At 39.7% G+C, this 22,693-nt stretch overlaps 2 protein-coding genes across 3 annotated transcripts in view; one reads left to right on the plus strand and one right to left on the minus strand.

The window, feature by feature from the left end:
- The window catches only part of LOC106534456 (bromodomain-containing protein 8), a 12,961-nt gene extending 6,139 nt beyond the window's left edge, over positions 1-6,822 (plus strand). The window contains exons 10-20 of one of the 2 annotated variants that reach the window (XM_014031100.1): positions 318-408; positions 529-678; positions 807-967; positions 1,929-2,367; positions 3,678-3,721; positions 3,797-4,065; positions 4,244-4,336; positions 4,426-4,494; positions 4,583-4,865; positions 5,432-5,476; positions 5,875-6,822. In XM_014031100.1, coding sequence (XP_013886554.1) covers positions 318-408; positions 529-678; positions 807-967; positions 1,929-2,367; positions 3,678-3,721; positions 3,797-4,065; positions 4,244-4,336; positions 4,426-4,494; positions 4,583-4,865; positions 5,432-5,476; positions 5,875-5,934 — 1,704 coding nt within the window. In that variant the 3' untranslated portion in view covers positions 5,935-6,822. The remainder of the gene's footprint in view (positions 1-317; positions 409-528; positions 679-806; positions 968-1,928; positions 2,368-3,677; positions 3,722-3,796; positions 4,066-4,243; positions 4,337-4,425; positions 4,495-4,582; positions 4,866-5,431; positions 5,477-5,874) is intronic. The other variant, XM_014031101.1, reaches the window with a different exon arrangement.
- A 1,861-nt stretch (positions 6,823-8,683) lies between these two features.
- dnajc18 (DnaJ (Hsp40) homolog, subfamily C, member 18) lies at positions 8,684-16,150 on the minus strand. The gene is made up of 8 exons (XM_014031102.1): positions 15,543-16,150; positions 14,109-14,277; positions 13,577-13,722; positions 12,710-12,916; positions 12,463-12,575; positions 11,537-11,646; positions 11,248-11,420; positions 8,684-10,703 (listed from the first exon to the last, which is right to left on the minus strand). The coding sequence occupies exons 1-8, from the start codon at positions 15,667-15,669 to the stop codon at positions 10,579-10,581; spliced, it is 1,170 nt and encodes a 389-aa protein (XP_013886556.1). The 5' UTR covers positions 15,670-16,150; the 3' UTR covers positions 8,684-10,578.
- Positions 16,151-22,693: the final 6,543 nt, after the last annotated feature.

Consider the following 22,693-nt stretch of genomic DNA (forward strand, 5'->3'; position numbering starts at 1 on the left):
CAATTATGGGTCATGAAGCACCTTGGATAATCTCCAGAAATCAATTTAAAGGGTAATAAAATAATTGCTGATGTAATATATTCCCTATAATTATTACAAAAACACAAAATAAGTAAAAAATATGTATTTATATTTGTGTATAAGCTGCTTAGATTGTCAAAAAGCCCATGTTTTTAGGTTTATTAACGAAGTTCATGTACTCAGACCAGTAATATTTGAGGTCACAAGTTTTTGCCATGGATATTTTGTGGGCCAGGAGACAAAAAGTTTGGGAACCACTGRTCTAGAGACTAAGTTTATGTGTTTCTGCCTCCCAGATTGGCGAGGTGGACGGGTCGACTGGTACCTTAACAGGAGCGCAGGACTTACAGTTGACTCTTTGCTGTCAACCTCAGTCTCAAGCAACAGGTGCACACACTGGGTTTGATCATTATTATTGTCTGAAAATAAGATTCTTTTTTTTAGTAGGAAGGTTTTATGCTCTTTTCAGAGCCTTCGCTGATTCTAGGTTGAACGTTTGCATGGCAGGGGCCCCGATGCTGTCCCGTCTGCTGGAGGCAGGTCCCGCCCAGTTCTCCACCCCGTTGGGTTTTATGGTCGGCGCAGACTCTGCTTCGGGTGTTTCTGTCTCTGCTGCCACTCCTGTTCCCGCTGACTCTACGGTCTCAGCAACTACAGGTTGGTTTACCTCTCAGCTGTTCAACCCTAAGACTAAAAGCCGACGTTGATGCACGTCTGATGTATTTATCAGCCCCYATTTACTGTGAGCAAATGCTGTGTTAATATTTCGGGTTGGAAACGTGCAGAGGGGGATGTGACGGCCCCCTCCGAGCACCCTGAGTGCCGTCCTGAGTCTACGGAAGAAAAGGTGGCGCAGCTCAGCGAGGAGGACGTGACCGTGTCCTACATGGGCGACGAGCTGGATCTGAAGACAGTGGGAGACATCATCGCCATCATAGAAGACAAGGTTCAAGAATATTTATTTTGTTTCACAATAAACATTGTCACTTTTTGCACCAGTTCAGTGGTAGATTTAGAAGTCGGCGTGATGTCATTCAGTCACGTGATTTCAACCTCCATTTTTTWATGGGGGAAAACTCATTGTGAGACTCCGTTACAAAATGTGTCAAAAGTAGAGACTTCAAGCTATACAGCAGTTTTTAAATTGTGTCAATGGATCAAGAGAAGAAAACTAGAATTACGATAAATGGCATATCTTACTATTTTTTTTTTCTGAAAATGAACATTCTATTTTGAAGTACGTTGTAGCAGAAGGGAGCAGGAAACACGGTAATCTCGTGGGAAAAAAACCTGCTGTCCATCATCAGTCTCATCTTTCTCTTAAACCAAAAAAATGTAACCCCCCAGACCTCCTTTTTGACTGAGGCTCAGAGTTATCTGACAAGTTGTAAAAAATCTACAGGAAGAAGAAAATAAAAAGAGGCGAAATTTGAATGGAGATTGGTGGCAATGAAGAGCTGGCGAGAGCAGGATTTTATTAATTAGATCTGTGACTTTTAACGTTTGGATTTTATAGTTAGTGTGTAGTTTTGAGTGTTTACTCTTCATTTCAGCCAATTTTAGTYTGTTTTAAATCAAAACAATGAGGCAATTCTTTTTAAACGAGGAGAAGCARGGAGGTCTACAGKGGCAGAACAACAACACYTGTCTTATTTCTCTCCCCTCACTCTTGCAGTTAGAAAAAAATTAATATTTTATCTCTGGATGTTTTTTTTCTTATGTGAGAAGTGCAGTCCTACAGCAACTTTTCACCATTTTTCCTGTTTTCCACATAGAGGAACTCATCCTATTTTCCCCCAAATCAAAATYTCAGCCTTCCTTTACGACATGGTCACGTGACCCGGCTGTTCGACTTTAAGAATCAAACTTTACTGGAGATTTTGAGTCGTGTTTCTTTTGCCCTCCAGGCAGATGAGGCTGCAGAGGCTTTGGATGCGGCTGCAGTGGAAGCTGCTCTGTCCCTCTGTGAAGAGAATGTCCACGCTCTGTCGGGATCCTGGGACACCGGGCCATTCCAGCCCCAGGAGCCYCACCCCACGGTGGCTGCGGTGGTCGCACAGTCCCCGCCATTTCACCGTAGCCTGGACAGTAGAGCGGAGGCGTCGCTGTCCTCCCTGTACAACAGTCCAGACAACAGCCTCGCCGTGTTTCCTGTGGAGCTAAGGAGCTTCCCTATCACCTCCTCGTGTCACTCGAAGACGTCAGAGCGCCGCAGCAGTGCAACACCTCCACAGGCCGATGCAAAAAGAGAGACGGGGGACCCCGGCAAACCCGTTTCTACGGATGGCAGCAAGGAAAGTGAAAGGGAAAATAAGCCACAGCTAAAATGTGAAAAAAACTATAGAGGTACACACACTTAAAGGGATAGTTCAGATCTTCTGAGGTGGGGCTCTGTGGAGAAGGTTACAAACAACTAGAGACAACTTAATCCTTGCAAAAATGCAGTGTTTATGCTGAGTACTGAATGACTTTTCTGAGTTGTCAAAGCCTAATAGGACAATATTATGTGCTTTCCAAGGCTTTATTTCAATTTTATACTAAAATAAATTAACTATGTTACATTTTCAGCTTATGAAAGAGCTATGTATTTGTAAAAATCCCCAAAACAATTTACTTCTCATCGACAGTTTCTAAACTCCTTGAAATAAGTCTCTGTCTTTTTAAGAAAATCCAACCACTTCGGTCACGCCCATTTCAGCACGTAGCCTGCAGGAGTAGCGGAGCGGGTGGGAGTGGGAGGGGCAGTGCACTCTGCCATGAGGAAGTTCGGCTTAAAGACACGTCCCAGGGGCGTTTCTGGTCCCCACCWGTCGTTTTGCTCCTCAGCATGGCTTCSTAAAAACYCTGCAGGATTTCTCAAACATGCATGAATGAGTCAAAGCAAGGCTTTGGGCATGTTTTTATGAGAGTATAACATTATAACATCATATAAAACTCAAAAAAGTTGATTTTACATGATATTACCCCTTTAAAAAATAAGTAGCAAAATATGAACTAAAAGTAGAAAAAAGGCCAGCTAATAGTATTAAAATAAAAAAATAAAAAAATAAATAAGTGTTTGCTACAAGCTAAATTACCAGAGCAGTACCTTAAAAAAAGAAGCAGAATGTTGATGTGTGAATAGTAAATAAAAATGCAGGGGTAGTTAGATTGCTAAATTGTGCCGAAAAATAAAACAAGCAAACACTCGTGAAGCTGCTGAGTCAGCATTTTCCCTATCAGTCTTACCAGTTGTGGACAGCCAGTTTGACGTTTCTTCGTTATTTTCTGCAGAGATGTGATTTTCCTGATGGAAGGGCCACAAGTTGCACAGGAAGTGAAACAGCTACTTGCTGCTGCCTGCACATAACAGAACTCGTTATAAAATTACTGCGAGATGTGGTGCTGACGGAAATGTTAAGCGTTCGCATAAACTACTAAGGCACTTTTGAGTGTGGAGTGGGATGGCAGAAATGCACTTTAGTCTTGGCTCCATTCCGATACTCTGTTTCTCCAAACTGAGTTTGTCAAAAATGCCAACAGGCAAGATGTTTGCTCATAACATTTCTACAGAACCCCACTTTTAGAGATCTAGAATATTGCTTTAAGCATAAATGATTGTATCAAAAGCTGATTAATGTGACTTTTTCTGTGTTTATCTTTCCTTGTTTTGGCAGACTCAGTATTAGAAGATCACCCACAGACAGACTGGCAACCAGAGGTAAAAGCAAACATGATGCTCATCAGTGTTGTACTAAAGTGCCCCGTCACATGACTCTCCATCTCTCTGCCACAGGAGACAAAGGGAGAGGATGGAGTCGGCACTGGGGAAGGAGAGGACTCCTCGGAGACGAAAGCAGACAGCGAGGTCATCGAGCCCGAGGTGTGCGAGGAGGACGAAGGCGACGGGGTGGAGGAGTTCTTCTCCGAACCGGACGGGGAAATGGAGCTGGAGCCCGCGGCCAGCGAGAGCGAGGACGGGTACAGCCTTCACACGGCGTCCTCGTCCCTGCAGCTGCACACAACCGCAGACTCAATCCCCAGCAGCCCCACCTCATCGCAGTTGTGAGTGGTCACAAATTCAAACACAGTCTGCAGGGGGAAAACAAACAAACAAACAAAAAAACCACGCTCATTTGTGAGATGGTGGTTGATGTTCGCCTCCAAGGTGGCGCCTGATTTTCTGCTTCCTTAAGACGTTTGCATGTCTTCCACTTCCTTCTTCTCTGCCGTCATGTTGCAGCTCGATGTGCAGCGAGGACCTGGAAGCTCTGCAGGCTCACAAGATCTGGAAGAAAGCCATAATGCTTGTGTGGCGTGCAGCAGCCAATCACAGGTCAGAACACTGGTGCACCATTTCTCATATGTATTTCCTTCAATTCTCAGTTTCATCACTGAAAGAGATTTTCTGTGAATCTTTTGAAGGTATGCAAATGTTTTTCTTCAGCCAGTAACGGATGAAATTGCACCTGGATACCACAGTATTGTACACAGGTAAGTACAAGATTAATAAAAAAACTAAAATAAAAAAACAGAAACCACAGACGCAACCACCTCCTTCTTCACTCTTCTCCTCCCCCAGGCCCATGGATCTGGCCACCATAAAGAAGAACATCGAGATGAGTTTGATCCGGACCACCGCCGAGTTCCAGCGGGACATCATGTTGATGTTCCAGAACGCGGTCATGTACAACAGTCTGGACCACGACGTGTACCACATGGCCCTGGAGATGCAGCGGGACGTCCTGGAGCAGATCCAGCAGTTCCTGGCCACGCAGCTCATCATGGAGACGTCTGAGTCCGGCATCAGCGCGAAGAGCCTGAGGGGCCGCGAGAGCACGCGCCGACAGGACTCCACTGACAAGGTGCTTCACTAGAACTTTGACAAAAGCAGAGAGTACAGAGGAGGAGACCAGGGTGAGGCGTCCACTTGACTTTTTTCCTTCCTTCCCAGCCCACCCTATCCTAACATGCATTCCATGGATTTTTTTTTTGTTACTTGTAGTGGCAGCAAAGTGAGAGACAGTATTAGGTGGTACAAACACTGAATGCTTGAAGTGGTTGTGTTAGGCTTTTTCATTATAAACAAGCTGGTATGGCAGATCCATGGTTCTTCATATATTGCCTCTAAGCTAATTTTAATATCTAATATTAGTGATATTAACATTTTTCTAATTTTGATCTTCATTGTTTAGCGCTGTCACATTTCCTAGTCGACAGGATATACGCAGGATTAAGTGTGGGAATAAAGCCATAGGCTAGACCATCCAAAATCACAGCCACTGTCTCCTGGTCTTTGCAGTAAATAAATGTCCCGGCCCATGTGGACCAGGTCCTTCGAAGGACGCACCCCCTGAATTTGGACCCAGCCTGTATATTATGTTGCATCTTTCCGCTCACAGCTCTGATGGGCGTCGTTTCTTTCTTACAGGACACTGTGTCCATGTCTTCGCCTGCCTTCCTCCTTTCTCTTTTTGTAAGTAATCTGAACTATTGAAAGCTTTTCCTTTGTCACATAGAAGCAGACAATAAAAACAACAGTTATGTAAAGTTTAAAATTATAAAAGCAAACTTTAAAAACATATCGTTTATTTTTTTTCTTTTATGTCTCGAAGCACAATTTAAATGAGCGCTGCTGTGACATAAAACGGTGGTGTCCTCCACGGCCAGTATCCTGCATGTTTTACATTTCTCCGCTAACACACCTGCTTTAAATGAAGGAGRAAACAGGCTTCTGCAGAACTTGAAGACCTGCTGGCGAGCAGAGAAACAACTCAAACATGCAGGATAGTGGCCCGTGAGGACCATAATTTGACACCCCTGCTTTAAATCGAACTTGTCTAACTGGTTATATATTTTTGTGTGTTATTGCAGGATGGCGGCACCAGAGGGCGCCGTAGTGCCATAGAAGCTGACCTCAAGATGAAGAAATGAAAACTAGTTATTTTTTTTTTTTAATGGTGGGACTGAGATTGTTGCTCAGCGGCTCGTTCTCAGTCTGAGCTCTTTACTTCCTCTTCAGACTGAACAGAAGACTGACACAGAGGGGTTTATTTCTCCTCAGACAGCTTTTCAGACATGGATTATATCTGTATATTCCCAGATTACTGTGAACTCAAACCTGTGTTTGATGTAACAGCAGATCACCTTAACCTGTTCTCATCTGCTTCTGTACAGAACCAATAATCCAACTGGATTCCCCCCACTCGTTCAGACTGAATTCATGCGTGCTCAAGTTCTGGTTCTGCGTATGATAAAAGTTACTCCTTACTTCCTTACAGTTACAATTTTAACCCATTTCCCCCAGAATAGTGTGTTTGTTTTATATTATGTAAAACCAAAGGTCAAAGAACCCAATTAGTCCTCATTTTCTAATGATTTGCACTGAAATGTGAGCAGAGGTCCAGATTCACCACAAAAAGACGTTTATATGGCTTCATTTTAAAAGTTTTTCAGATCATTTTAAATATGGCAGTGCATGTGTGTGTGTGTGTGTGTGGTGAACTGATTTCATCTTTGTGTACAATTAGGATATTTGTTTCAGTGCTTTTGAGAAAATAACATTTCTAAATTTTTGCAGACTCCACAGTGGTAACACAATAAAACTGTCTTCACCTTGTGTAATAATTACTACAAACGTGTTGTGAAATGAAACCTATGAGTTAAGATTGAGCTACAAGTAAGAAAAAGGTAACTTCCAACTTTAATATTTCATCACGTTTAAAACCTACACCTACAGAATAAAAAAATTAATAAAGAACGGGTGACCTTATTGTCGCTCTCTGATGTAGGTTTAATGATAATAAACAGTTTTTAATTTCACTTTGGTTATGTCTTTTTTGCTGTTAATGAGTATTTTTTTCAATCATATCCGTGTCACTTTGTCCTCATTCCAACCTACATGTCCTAACTTCATCTATTTGTCTTCTTTATATTTTCCTGACAGCATCTTTAATATCCTACCAATATCCCCACTGTCCCTCGTGCATAAAGGAGTGCGCAACTTTCACACTAAAAGTTGGCGTAGGTACAAAAGAGAATTACGCACAAACAAAATTCAGATGCGTAAAACTGCGCACACCCGTGTTTCTGCGTACATTTCCTTTATACATCCCAACGAACATGGAACTGAGTGTCTAAATAAGTAGTAATATCCACTATCCCTCCTCAACACATGTCCAAACTGTAAACACAAAGGAACTTGTGAGTTTGGTAGAACTTAGAAAACATTTATTTGATGTGCAGCGCTTCAAGTTTCTGCCGCGGTGAAGGATTTATATTTTAGAATCATAAAGTCTCTCATTCAAGTGCATGGCTCAGCTCAGAACCACAGTAAAACACCTGATTGTAATTTGTTTGGTAAGACAAAAAACAAAACAAAACACTGATATCAACCTGCAGAACAGTTGTTCCACAAATTACGCACAACTTTACGCAGCAACAAATCTATTGTCTGTGTCTTGCGGAGCTCAGGAATCATCACAGCTGAGCTGTTCTGAATTAAACTGCCGAGTTGAAAAAGTTTTTTTTTCTCTCAGTGAGAATTTAAATGCTTCATAGACATATTCACACACATTTTAGCCTATCCTCCTCAGCTGTGTGCGCYCCTCGCAGGCCTGCGCTCTGCGTGTGTTTCCAACAATGTGACAACAATATAAACACTTTACAGTTTACAGACTGGACTGAGSTTTTGATCATTTTTATGATCTATTTTCTTGTCTGAGGTTAAATGATTTTCAGTCCCGGGGTTCAGTTTCATGATCGTTCGAGTTTAAACAATAAAAACTCAAACTAGAAAAAAATAAAAATCTAACACCGTGWTCAGACGCTCCTTACATTCAACAGAAGTCAAATTTTTATGAATTCAGGTCAGATTTGTGACTTTGTGGGTTAAAACTGTCGACTGAAAAACTTTGCGTGGCTGTCGCACACTCTCACGGCAGGTGAAACACAACGTTGGTTTTGATACATCCCAACGTGGGCAGAACCTTGCGCACGCAACTTTTTTATGCACGAGGGCCCTGGACATGTCCAAACCATCTCAGTCTGGTCTCCAACTTTATCACCCAGTTGTTCAAACTAATCTTCTCCATCCTCATCACCTTCAGATCAACTTCCTGTTCTGTCTCCTGTCATTTGGTCAAAGCTGTGTACAAATCTGTCATCATTAATCACTTCTGATYCTTCTCTCCATCTGCTTCATCCTGCCTGAACTGTCCATCTCTTTGCAACACTTCCTGTTTTCCAGAGCAGTATGTATTATGTCGTTGACCTTTGTGACCTCTGCTTCTTGTAGCCTCACTGCTCCACCTGCCTCCCTCTCATTCACATGTACTCCTGTCTACTTCCAATACCTCCACCTCTCCATGTTCTCTTCCACCTGTTCTCACCATAACTCACAATGTCATCTGCAACAGCCTGAGTTCAGAAAAAAATATTGGGGGTGGGGTGGTATTCAGGGGATTCGCCATTTTTAGCACAACACGTTTTTTATGAATACGGGGAAACTTCAACACAGACTAAATGGGTCCAACAGCAGCATCTAAATTTGAAACTTTCAAAATAAATTCAGAAAGTCCTCAGCTCCGCCCCAAATTAAATCTCATCCTCACATCTTTTAAAAGTTCAGCATTCAAAGAGAAAAAGAAAGCACAAAACTCACATTACGATTCTTCGCGACAGGTCAAGTTGAAATTACATCTTTATTTGTCGGGGATTGTTTTGGCTGAAAGCTTCTCGTAATTCTCCAGTTCACCTTCAAGCTGATTGTTTCCAAAACCCAACAAGTGTTTCTGTCACAGTAAAGAATTTACATTTCCGTAGCTTAGCGTGAACCTGAATAAAGTTGTCCATTTATAATAGTCATGACGGTTCGTCAGGAAATAAATAATTTGCAACTAACAAAAACACTCACAAGAACGCATGCAACAGTAACAATACTGAACACAGYAGGAACTTAAAAGTGCTTAAGATGAACCTGAATTTTCCAAACCTATGAAACCAGCTAAGGCAGTTTGGTAGATGTAGTGTGCAGTATGTGTTACTGTCAGTAAAGACGATGCAGGGTTTGGGGATTAGTTATTAAAACAATTACATTTCAACAATGTCAGCATCCTAATCAGAATGACCTGATTTGGTTTCCAGCTGTGGAAATAAAAACAGGTTTAAGGTCCATCTACTTTAAATTTCAGAACAAATTTTAAATCTATCTACAAAGTACTGGTGCAGAATTAAAAAACATTTGAACTAACTTCAATATAAATTAGCTGAAAATACATCCTCAGTGGTGCAACAGTCGATGCAACCTGCAGGACGTTCAATTACAGCATATTTCTGTGATTTAAGCTGCTAATCTCACTGGGCCGCAACTGCTGGCGAATATTTGGGAAAAAATGGCCAAAATATCTCAAAACATATGTGGAGGGTACTTAACGGTTTTGTGTGAAATGCATAATCTTGCCCTCTTGTAGCTTGACGTTCCAAAAAAATTGTGCAGCAAATTCACCATCACTTTACCTGTCTGAGTTTTGTTGCAGGCATCAGCGACCTGTTTCAAGAGCGGCAGAGCGACATACTGTTCTGCTCATGTCCAAGCTTTAAAACCCTATTTATGATCAATAATAAACCATAAAAAGCTGGTCTAAAATTGCTCTTTTTTGTTTTAAGCATGCCACGTTGGGTTTAAAGCGAGCTGAGGCAGGTACAATGTGGGCCAAAGAAAAGGGTGTGGCTAAAATACTGTTTTGCAAGCCATGCCTATGAAAATAAAACTTTTTTTTTTTGTTTTTTTTTGTTTTTTTTCAAAACAGTGGCCACTAAAAATGAGGCCACATTGCTCACTGCTAGCAAGCACTCATACATCAGTCTGAAACTAAATTTTCACCTGTTTCCTCATGTTTCCTCACAACTTCYAGTCACCAACTCGTCTTCAACAGTCACAGCCCAGTGAAATACTAACTTTAAGTCATACAGCAGATAAATAATCAAACATTTGCTTTGTGTAAAAGGTAATCTCGCAACACAAATGTGTTTGGATTTGATCAAACACAATTTAGGTCACAGTACTTGTTTCCTACAAAAAAAAACAACAAAAAACAAATAAAACAAAAAACTAGAGCTGAGCTAAGACGCTCAACCAACAGCTTTCACTCCATTAACTTCCAAATAAATACATCTAAATTTTCAGCAAAGATCAAAAAATGAAAAAAAAAAAAAAATTGAACAAACACAAATACACTACAAGATCTAAACATGTATGTGTGAAACATACAACCACCTTTGTAGCCCCAAAGGGAGACTGCATATGTTATGCCATTTTCTATAAGAAAGTTTGGAGGCTAGGAGACATCCTTCACACTGCCACAGTGAGTTTTCATGCTGCTAACGCCACAGCCAGCGCTGGCAGCAAACACTGTTTACTACCATCCAAGAGAAGGCACATCGTTTCCTGCGGTGTAATTTATCCACTGACTGCACCGTACCCCGCCTCCCCTCAAAATGTCTTTTTCAAAAACACAAGCCAGATTGGGTAAATTTACACATTACGCAAAAGAAACACTTCCTCCTCTCAAACAGTCCTCATTTGACTCTTTGACGCCCCACCAGTCGATGCAGCTTCTCACAGTTGTCCAGRCTCATCGACTCGGCCTTCTGCTTTAAGCGCTCGTCGCGGTAAAGCTGACCCAGGTTTGCCAAGTCAGACTCTGGAAAGAAAGAAGAGTGGGTAACATTAACAATTTAATATAACATTATAATCATTATGGCCTTTTGGGGCGGAGGGGTTGTGCTCTACAGAGCCCTGCAGCAACCTAAGACTTTATCCCTAATGGCTTTTTTTACTTTAAGTATATTTATAACTAGTACTTTTACACTTTTACTTGAAAGCTTGAGTTGATACTTCTAATTCCAAAAACGTATTTTAAACCCTAGAATCTATACTTCTACTTAAGCAAAAAAATGTGAATACGTTTGACAACTTTTCATCAGAATAAAGAAAAAAATGACTAAAAGGTTTTGATATTTACATACTGTACACCTGATCAGCTCATTGTTACTGACTAARGCTTAATGTGTAACAGATTCATCAAGAGACAAAGAAGATTACAGAGTTTGAATTAAACTACTCAATTATAGTTCATAATTAACAAAATTCTCACTTAAAGAATACGGGGAAAAAAACACATAAGGTATAATATCACAATGTTTTAAAACTAAAACCTAAATGTGAAACCTCAGCTGTTTGCTTACTTTGCTGTTTTTCCTTCCAGCAGCTGCTCTGCAGGTGTTCGATATAATCGCTCTCTATGGTTTTCTCCAACTCCTCCAGCGCGGCTCCACGGTACTCCTTCTCGAAGCTTTTATCCACGTAGTACGGCACACCCATATGCTGCGTTTCTCTGGACACCACCAGCCCCATGGCTCTAAAACCAAAAGCACAAAATTCAAACGGATCCAGGGTGTTAAACCTGGTGGAACCTGAGGATTTCGTAAAAACCTTTGGTTTGGTGGTCTTTTTGTTTGTTTGTTTTAGACTTACGGTTTGTAGAAGAGACTGTAGGGGGGGTTAGTGGCCATCATCTGAGTAAATACTGATATGAGGATTAACACCAGCACAGGGAGAAGCTGCAGGAGAGCTGTGAAGGTGTTCTGTTGGAAGGAAAGATCAGCAAAGATTACAAAATATACAACACCATATGGAAGCTGATTACACTGCACGCACCCAGCACTGAAAATAGCTTTTATTAAAGGCACAGTGTGTAGGATTTGTTGTTTTCAGCGACATCTAGTGGTTGAGTGGTTGAATCATCCTCCCTGGTCCTCCCCCCACCCCCACCCCCCGCTTCCAAACACAAAGGAGTTGCTACGGTGTCTCTCAGGTGACAAAAACCTTTGATAATTCCAACCGCGATGTCTACCAGCAGCTTCAGGGCTAGTGATGTTTCAAGTGGTAAGATTATGAGCTTTAATAAYTAAAATTATCCCAGCTACAATGACAGACAACAATTATTACATTTATAGTATTACAACTAAAACCGTTTTCGACGCCGCCACCGCAGTTTGTCCTTCATGAGCCTTCGTAGACAAGATGGCGGTGCAAGATGGCGGCTGCCTGTAATGGCGACCCGTGACCATGGAGATATAAACAGCTTTTTATAAAGTAAAAATAATAAAACAAGGTCTTTGTCTGCAATGATTAGACAAGTTTTTTATTATTGTCATTAGTGATTATCTCAATTTTGGCTAAAAGAATTGACAAAATCCTACACACTGTGCCTTTAAATACATTATATGTAAAAAAGGAGGCATTTAGAGGTTGTACATTTTGTTAAATAAAAGGTTCTTCCCCCCAATTTCTGCTCCAGATCTGCTGGGCTTGTTGTGCTGCATTTCCAGAGGACGATGACAACACAACACGGAGGTTGTTTACCAGGGAATCGTCCTCATGTTCAGTGAGTCACTGACCTGACTCTGGTTTTCCTCCACCACCTCCTCGCGCCTTTCGTAAGCACGCCGACGACGAGGCTGATAGAACTGAGAGTAGGAGGCTCCCTGGTTGGTGTACACGTGAACATTTCCTGCAGAGAGTCCGAAATTTACGATAACGAGAATAATGGCACAGATGATGTATCTACTCGTCTGTATGAGCAGTTAAGTACTGACCTAAAAATGTCCGGTTATGTAACGAGCAACCCTGCCTCTTTCTACTCACCAGTAGGAAACCTTCCTCCAAAGAAAATGTTGAAGAGCTCTTCAGGAGAAATGTCGGCCTCGAAGTCTCTGTAGAAGTTTCGGTAGTGACCAGCGCGACCGTGGCCGGAGTGTTGGGGCGTGGCTGAAGTCGCGCACTGATCTCCGTACTGATCATACTGCTGCCTCTTCTCTGGATTGCTCAGCACTGCATACGCGTTGCCTATTGCTGTTGGGAGGAGTGGAAAACTAACATGAAGTGAGAAGTTTGAGCTTTTTACAGCCTGAAACTGTGACCCCCTTGTTAGCATTGAGCTAGAACCGAAGGTTTGCTGTATTGTGTATTTCCAGTTCCAGGTTTCAAGGTTTGTGCAGGTAAGTGATGATCCTCAAACTGTAAAACTTTCAARCTTTTATAATTTGTGGACTAGAATCTAGAATTGACAATGGATAGATAATGGTTGGATATCTTCAGTCAGAAATGGAGGTATTTGGAGATTTTAAAGCATCTTTCTGTGACTACATCCATGATTTGTTTTAACTGCTGACTGTGCAGAATAGTAAAACTACATACTACTGTTTATTGGTATTAAATTGGCATTCAGCTTCATGCTTTTTAAAAATATGTATTTCCCATCACCACATAAAGCAGGCTTGTCTGTGTCTGCACGTTTGCTTGTCTGTTGGTTAGAAAAAACATCTCCTGAACTAATGAATTAACTTTAACGAAACTCTCAACAGGTGGTTTGGTTGTAGCTGCGAGTTAAACCTGTCACATACTCTGAGATCTTAGTTTAAAACTTGGGCATACAAGGCGGTGGGTGAWATGCATTCTTTCAAGGAATGCTARATGAACGAACAGCAGAGATTATTTTGTTTTTACTAGTACCTTTGAATGCATCTGTGGCTCCTGGGGCAAAGTTCTTGTCTGGGTGAAACTTCAGTGCCAACTTCCTGTACGCCTTTTTCAAATCTTCATCACCAGCGTTTTTGGTAACGCCAAGGATTTCATAAAAGTCCTTGCAATTCTTTATCCTGCAATAACAAAGCATGTTAGATGTTATGGCACAAACTTAGCAAAGGCCCTCTCTACTGAGCATATGACTGGTGATTAGATAAGCCTTTCACAGAAACTCTGTTWAATCAGTCAGAGGTAGAGAAGCTTAAAAGAAAAACAAACTGTCTTTCAAGGAATTCTTTTAAAGAAAAGTACAGTAAGTGTGTCATGTTTGCCAAAATCATTTTCACCAGTTTGACAAAGAAGTCAGCTGACAGTGTGACTTTGCATCTACTTTTTCCTCAAGGAATCTGAACAACAACAAACTACAAGAGACGAATACTACAACAAACCATGGACCACATCAGCAGCAGTGGATCAGACCACCTGTTAGAGCACGTCAGTAAAAGGAGTAAATGTGCACCTGAGAACACTCTGACGCTGATCTTCAGTATAAGTCTTCTTTTCYTCATTTGCTTCGTTACTCGTTTCCTGGTTTCTCGTGTCCTCGTCTCTCCAGCCAGTCGGTGGAGGGACGTGGTTTGCTTCTGAGAACGCACTGCCTCCGTTCTTCTGTATGGCATCTATTAACACTACAAACYGCAACAAAAACAACAAAACATCGCTGGTTCAAACTTTTAAAAGGTTTGAGATAAAAATCACAGTGACAGCTCCAACCTACTGTACACACAGATACTGTATATCCACTGTTCTTCCTTCATCCAGTCATGGTTTTTATTATTATTATTATTATTTTACCCACTCAGACCTTTTATTAGCAGGCCTTAAATGCCTTGTTTCTGGCACAGCATCCATTAACTTTCTTTGCTTAATTATTGAAGTATCAGTTTTTGCTTCTGTAATTATTCTGATACGTGCGTATCTCCTTTTGTAATTTTGGAGCTATTTTAACTAGGATATTCTGGCTATGACTTTTGGTACTTCAGCAATACTTTTGGACATATTTAATTTTTTCTGCCATTTTTTTCTCTTCAAAAATAAACGGAGCTCTCATCAACAACATTAAAATCCTTCAAAATGTTCATAAATCTTTCCTGTTTTTTTTTTCCTTCTGGTTCAGTTTGAATTTTTCAGTTTCCTCTGGCTTCTTTCTTGCTGATTGTAGCTTTTTTCTGCTTCTTAAGCTATCATTCTGACCTTTTCTGCTATTCTTCTAATTTCAACTTCTGCTATTTGAAAATCTTTTGTTCTTTTCACTCTTTCTAACCCTTTCATCTATATTATTTATTCCTTTTTTTACTTTTTATCTCCAATCCAACTTTATTTGTAAAGCACTTTTTGCACCATAGTAGACCAAAGTGCTGTTTATCTGTATTCGTACAGCTGTTCTCTGCCCTTTGGAGCTTTAATTTGGGTTCTTCAGCAAATTRCAGCCAGCATTCAGCACCTCAGCTGTTAATATTCAACATTACTAGTTCAGTATTTCAAAAAATCTCAGCTTCAGCAGCTAGCTAAATTATGCATMTTCACAGGAAATACATTTACTTTAGATTTAATTTGTCTCTTATCTGTATTATATTATTGTAGGGGTAATGAATGTGCACTGGCTTTGCCATATAGGCCTTTACGCATATTCTGTTCACATGCAAAAACTGCAAAAAGCAAATGAGGACCTGAAAACTGGATGGTTTAAACAAAACAGCTTTTCAGGCACTGTTAGGAYGGGGAGGGCGCCTTGAAAACCTACATTTCAACATAAAGCCTCAATAATGTCAAGGYATAAACCCCGGTTAATAACATGAATCCACATTTATTTCCAGCACCACACAGTTTGGTAGAAAGTTACTTATTCAGCAAGTCGGGCTGCCATTGCAGAATGTGCGTCAGCTAATTTTACCTCTGGCCCGKGCGCTGGGGTAAATATTCTGCGCTTCATGGAGCAGCTGTAGCGCCCGGTCCTTTCGTCCCGACCGTAAACACAGCTTCGCCTTCTCTACGAGCCGCTCCGCTTCTTCTTTGTCCATTTCACAGCTTTCAAGGGTGTTTTAGCGATTCCAGCCGCTGCCTGTATGCTCCGCACAACCAGGCGAGTCAATAATCATGTGGAGGAGGAGGAGAGGCGAACACTACCGTAGATAGCCGATTAGCTTCGGTTACAGACAGCTGCGTAATGTTAGCTCGGCGCGAGCCGCAGTCACTCAAAGTGCCTCGCGTCCAGGTCGGCGCCGGGCTGAAAACTAGAAAACATTCCTGCGGGTCGGGCCATTTTTTAAAGTCCTAAAAGTCAACATTTTTTTAGGGCTTCACAGGCGTTTTAAAGGACATCGTTTTGGATTACAGTGGTCACCCCCTCCTCTTCTTGTGATGGACAAAAGGTAGAGGCGAAACCCGCGGCGATGTCATTTCCGGTGTAGTGAGCGAAAAAAAAAAAGGGAGAATTCAAAGGTTTTTATGTTACCATGAAATGTACTTTGTTTTGGTGTTGTATTTGCAGATACATTAGACAGTAGCGTATTACATTTCTTGTTTTTTTTAAGCAATGTCGTAAAATCACATGATTGAGTTGAGTAACATGAGCAGGTGGAGGATGATGAACAGTGATGCGTTCAAGGACTGTGGGTGTTCTTTCTTTCTGTCATTTATTTCTCTGTTTTTGCTTAATGCTCCATTATGAAGTAATTTAAATAATTGTGAATCACACTAAAATTTTAAGGGTTCTTTCTTTAGCTGTTATTCACTAATAATATACAGAGGGGTAAAAAAAAAAAAAAACAGAACAACCCTTTTGAAAATATTTAATTGCTCCAGAGATCTATTATCTTCAAATTCTGGAAAAGTTGGGTAATGCTAGTAAAAGAAAATGAGAAAAACCCTCCAAACTTTTTCCAAACTTGAAGTGAAAGCGGGAAGAACTTTGCCACTTTATGAAAAACTGGAAAAGGGCAATAATTTACCAGTATAAGAATAAGATTAGAGATTTCAGAGGAATGCCTGTTCACAAAGAATTCAAGTTAAAAGCATCTTGTCATGGAAATCATAGCAGTCAATTATAATTTAGTAGCACAACAGCTTAGTGGTTAGCACTGATGCCTCACAGCAAGATTCAGACCTGGGGTCTTGAGTTTCCATGTTCTTGTGCTTGCAGAGGTTTTCTCCAAATGCTCTGGTTTCATCCCACAAATCAAAAACTTAGGTTGCCTTCAGGACCAGGTGTCTCTTGCAAAAAAAAAAAAAAAAAAAAAAAAAACACATCTGTGATATCATTGGGATTGGCCTGGATAAATAAAGATGAATAAATAGCATGATCTGAGGACCATTAATTGAAGAAATGCTTTATCTGAAGCCATATCTGAAGATATACTTTCAAGCAAATTACACTGATGTCACAATTTTGTTTATATCAAKAACTTTTGGAAAAACAGACTCATAAAATCATTACAAAAACATCTAGTAAAGACCTGAGCCATGCCTCATCCTTCAGTTAACCCTTGGCATGAATAGTTTCTTATTAGTAGACTTTGTTGGGGCTAAAACACTGTTTTATGGTGTAATGTTTTTGGTGCATCAAATATTAAAAAATGGCAAGGAGATTCCAGGTCATGATCAATCAAAAAATAAATAAAAAAAGTTAAAAAACAAAAACAAGTGAATTTCTGGAGATGCAGTTTTGAACAGAGAAAGCAGCTTGGAAGGGAAGCAAAATGTCTCGAGTTTCAGAATTGAAGTCCAGTTGTTTTTGCTTTTTAACCTGTTTTTATTTTTTTCTTTTGGACATGACCTGGATGATGGAGAATCTTCAGCATATATCATAAAGAACCCAAAGCAACAAATACAACATAAATAAGAATATCCTTTGTCTAAATGTCATCTTGCAATATTTAGCCAAACTTTTTCTCATATTTACACTTTTTCATTGCTTGGAGTCTTATTGGACCAAAGACTGAAATGTCACAGTTGCAAACAAAGCTTCAGATAGATAAAAAATATAAAAAAACATTACAACAAAATCTTGTAAAAAACAAAGAAACAAGCAAAAACCTCAGGTTTTTTCACTGAGTCACAATGATTAATAAATCTATAGTTTTATAATTATGTGACCAAAAATACATTCAAACATAATTATTATTTTTGACTGCATATGAATTTGTACTAAAGTTATGTCTAGATATAACCTTTGGGGAGAGACTCACATTAATAATTTCACCACTGAGTTAGAAAATATGCCACACGTTTTGTTCATGCATATTTTATTCAAGAGTAAAAAAATGTGATTTGTCCCATAGGGCATGCTTACAGTGTGTGTATTACTTAGGAAGTCCAATGCCAAAACATATTTCCATAGATAAAAAATGTTGCAAGATAAAATCCATTATAAGTTCTTTGTTGAAGTATGCAATTTAGACTATACGAGAACCAGAAACAGAGGAATGAAAAAAACCATAAGCTAAATTGTAACAATAATAATAATGATAATGATAATAATAATAATAATTTCAGCAGTAAATATAACCAGAATACAATGTTTCCCGTTAAATGTGCGACACCTGATTTTCTTTGTGTCCGTTTCATTTACATTTGAAAACCCATGCTATCATGCTTTGGCAGCCTGAAAAGTTGCTTTTCAATGAGAATATATTCATTCACACTATAGAACATTTTCTGTACATCAGTACAACAGAAAATATATATATATAAATATAGCACAAGGCTTGACACCTTAGAAGGGCATCTCTGCATATACGACTAACCAATAAAAAAATTAAAAGCAACGATGGTGAAAAAAATACAAAAAAATGAAAAACAGAAAAAAGTGGACCAAAACAACCAAAGGAAGCCTATTTATAAAATGTATAAAACAAGACAAAAAAAACTACAAATATAATTCAAAAATAAATGAATTCAAGTTTACTATTTGAAATACGACTAACACGATTATAACTTCACGTAACAATTAGGAACTTAATTGCATGCATTGATGCATTCCATATCATAGATGCTGTGTTAAGTCACTTTTCATCTTTAATTCACGTATCTTTATCACTGAAAAAAAAGATGTATAATCTTGAAAAAAAGTACTAAGTGATTACAGGAACTTCTAGAATTTTGTTGAAGGTGTTGGATGGTTGGGGCTTGCCATCCTCAACTTTTCTATCTTAGACATTTTATAGAAATTATTAAATTTATTCCTATCGCATGAAAATTTAATTTTGCTGTCACATCTTGCAACACTGTTTGGACACAATTTCATATTCAATTTTAGCTTTACTTTCCCTTGAATTCCACTATAAAATGAGATTAAAATGTATGTTTAAGAAAAACCCATAAGTCTGATCTACACTAAAATACTACTGATTATCTTTAATTAATCCCTGATAAAATTCCTGATCCCACGAAGTGTTCCCAACCAAAAAAATGACATGGACTCCATTGTCAATCGGCTCAGATGTTGGATTTAAGGTCACAAATGACTCACTGACTGGATAATTGTTTATATTAAAACAAAATTATAAATGAACAATTTTAAACTTCTCTTTCCATCTGATAATTTTCTTTATAGGCATAACTTCTTTCCAGCACAACCAAAGATGCAAAAACTCATAGATGCAGATTCATACTGTGTGTCTGCATGTACTGTTTCTGTTGAAAGAAGCAGGTGAGAAAAATAGTTAAGTGTCTCAGTTATCAGGGTGTGTCCCAACATTCAAAATAATGTCTTCTGTTTGTCCTGGAATTGGTCTTAAACAGGTGGTTTTGATCTTTTAAAGTGGGTTTCTGTGGATAGGTTATGAACAATTACTATCTTACCTGCAGCACATGGAACAACTCCCGTTTAGAGAAATAAGATTTAATTTTGATGGGCTTTACAAGCTTTCCACCAAAGTGGATTGCTGCCATTTTAAAACAACTCCAGTTTCTAAAATTCCATAAAGATCCATGCAAATGTTATTTAGTAAAACCTTACATTAGTCAGTTTCATGTACATGGTTATTCTGAGAGAAATGTTATTATATTCATGCAAGATGCTTACCAGGCTGCACTAGAAGTGCTACAGCTAGCTGTTGTTGCTATTTTGCTTGCAAAAAAAGTAAAATTCTACATTAATAATCATGTATTAAAAACTGACAACAATGCAAAGATTAGAAAATAGCTTTGCCATAATTGATTATGAAAGTTTTGAAACTGGAGTTGTTTTAAGACAGCAAATGCCAACTTTGGTATTGGCTTTTCTTGTCAGTCTGGCAAAAACATAGTTATTATTCCTAATTGAGGCTTCTTAAAGAGCTATTATTATAACCATTTCAAAGAACCTTGAACATCAAAACCATCCCTTTAACGCAGAAAGCAAGCAATCCTCAAAGTGTACATTTTCCAGAAAATGAACTGCCTGATTTTCAGCCATTTGAGGTGAAGCGGTATTAAAGGCCATGCTGCTGTCATGTGAACTGCTTGAAAAACTTTTGAAAGAGAAATAAAAAAACTTAACGGATGGTTTAGAGAGAAATAAAACCAGCTGAGATTAATGTCTGGTGAGGGCTAGTGTCTAATCTTGGCGTTGAATCTGAGGTAATGCTGAGGTTCCTTCAGTAACCTGACTTTTCATCCGCTCTCTTTAATGCCTCGTCCCCTTCAAGTCTTATCCCACTGAGAGGTGACTGATTTTAAAGAGAAGAGGAAGTAACAAATGCTGGAGATGACTACGGGTTTTTGCTCTCAGACAGTTGCGGTTTAAGTCCAATGTTTTCACACATTAGCACCTTTCCCTTGCAGGAACATCTTACAACAAGGTAAATCAATAAATTTAAGTCCACTGGTAAGATGGTGCTCTGCAGGTTTGAAGAAGTGCACATTTTACTTTTTGATTTTTCTTCCATTTCTTTTTATGACGTGACCTAATACTAGCAAAACATTTACTGTAGATAAAGAAGTTAGTTTCCCTCTTGAAGTGCATTAATGTGTGATTCATATTAAATACTTTATAAAACAGTAAAATGATGGATTTGTGGCATGGATACTGCGAGTATGTCTTCAGTCAGGCCTTGTGATGAAGGAGCACAAGTGTGTCAGGACTCAAAACAACTAAATCCCCCAACAATTCAGTCGATAGTTGGATTCAGAAAGGGCCTACAGTCAGACACAACGCTCAGCCACACATTCTTTGCAGTCAAGCTGTAGCCTGTGGGTTCCTGTGAACCCCTCCACCCCCTATCCCCCAGCAGTGCAATGACGCGCCGTCATGAAATAAAAGACCTTTTTCCACCTGTTTTTAGAATTGCCGCAGATTTCATGATCTACCTGCGGCCCTGTTTTATTTCTAAGTTCTGAGGCCCGAATTTGCCGATTTAAGCGAAAGTCTTGCTGCACAGCGCAACGGTGGCACAGTTTCCAAAGGCCAGGACAGCACATCACTGGATGTTGCTGTTGTCTTCTGTGCCGTTTGCCTCTGACATATTCATTTTGCCCATGGAATGACCCACGTGGTTCACCCCGTCCTTGCGGGGCGGCATGCGCTCGTTGATGCGGTCTAAGCCCTTTGCCTCCTCGAAGCTGGTGATCTTGTGCTGCGGGGAGAACCCACGAATAGCTGAGGACGAGAACACAAAAAGAGTCAGTTTTGTGTATTTGGAGAAACATCAGATAATGCTAATACAGGTATTATCTAATGACTACTAAAATATCACTTTTAAGATTTCAAAGGATATGTACACTCACTGAACAAAGAAACAGTAAGACACCTGAGGGGAGTTCTGAAAATTGAATGAAAGGTCATCTGACTACTGTAATGATTATAATATTTGTTTGAACAGGTACCAGAATAGGCATTATGGGTGCAGGGCTTATGTCTGTAAAGTGTGACACCGCTGTGGGCTTGGGTAAGCTAAAATTCAGTGTAGAAAGGAAATCTAAAGACATATTTTCTGCAGCAAGTCATCCCACAGCTGTTTTAAATGGCCTTTAAAGTGCCTGTGATGTCAATTTTTTGTAATACATATGAATGCATTTTTTGAAAGAGGACGTTGATAAAATATTGCAAAACAAATTCCATGTTGCTGAGATGAACAGTTGTTGAGATAATTGCATGTGAAGTAACAGGAAGTGATGTCAAAGGGGAATGTCTGCCTGTAAACAGTGTGTTGCTAAAATGGCTAACAACCCAGACTGTAGAAATGCATCTGATGTTTCTTCAGTTTATTTTGAGTCACTATCAGAGAGAGAGATGAAGACGAGTTAGAGTTCAAATAATATTGTTTCAATAAACAGAGACCAGAGAGCTTTCTTAGTTAAAGAGTTCCCCTTTGATGTCACTTCCTGTTTCACTTTGGGCAAGTCAAGTTCAAAAGAAAATATGGCAGTTATGGTATAAAATGGGTTAAATCGTGTCTATTATTCCAACTTTCTTAAATACAAAGATGTTTGCTTTGACTTTTTGTATTTGAAGAATATGCGTCACAGGCACTTTAAGATTAGGCAGATTGTCACTGGGTCATTGGGGGAAAGTCTAGAGTTAATGGAAGGACCATATCCAGCCAGGTTCAATGGCCATCTGCCAATTTAGAACCAAAAATTATTGCACAATACAGCTAGTACATTGACAACATGCCTTGTGTCTAAAGTCATGAAAGATGCCAGCACTTTCAGGACCTTGGAGAGTTCCTTCAATCCTTCACACTGTCTAAAGACCTGAAACATTCCAGCACCTTCAGGACCTTGGACAGGTCCTTCAACAGTTCCTTCTGTCCTTCACACTGTCTAAAGTCCTAAAACATTCCAGCACCTTCAGGACCTTGGAGAGTTCCTTCAATCCTTCACACTGTCTAAAGTCCTGAAACATTCCAGCACCTTCAGGACCTTGGACAGGTCCTTCAACAGTCCCTTCAGTCCTTCTCACTGTCTAAAGTCCTGAAATATTCCAGCACCTTGGACAGATCCTTCAACAGTTCCTTCAGTCCTTCACACTGTCTAAAGTCCTAAAACATTCCAGCACCTTCAGGACCTTGGATAGTTCCTTGAAACCTTCACACTGTCTAAAGTCCTGACACATTCCAGCAC

The sequence above is a fragment of the Austrofundulus limnaeus genome, unplaced genomic scaffold (assembly GCF_001266775.1).
Source record: "Austrofundulus limnaeus strain Quisiro unplaced genomic scaffold, Austrofundulus_limnaeus-1.0 Scaffold1176, whole genome shotgun sequence".
In the NCBI taxonomy this organism is placed as follows: domain Eukaryota; kingdom Metazoa; phylum Chordata; class Actinopteri; order Cyprinodontiformes; family Rivulidae; genus Austrofundulus; species Austrofundulus limnaeus.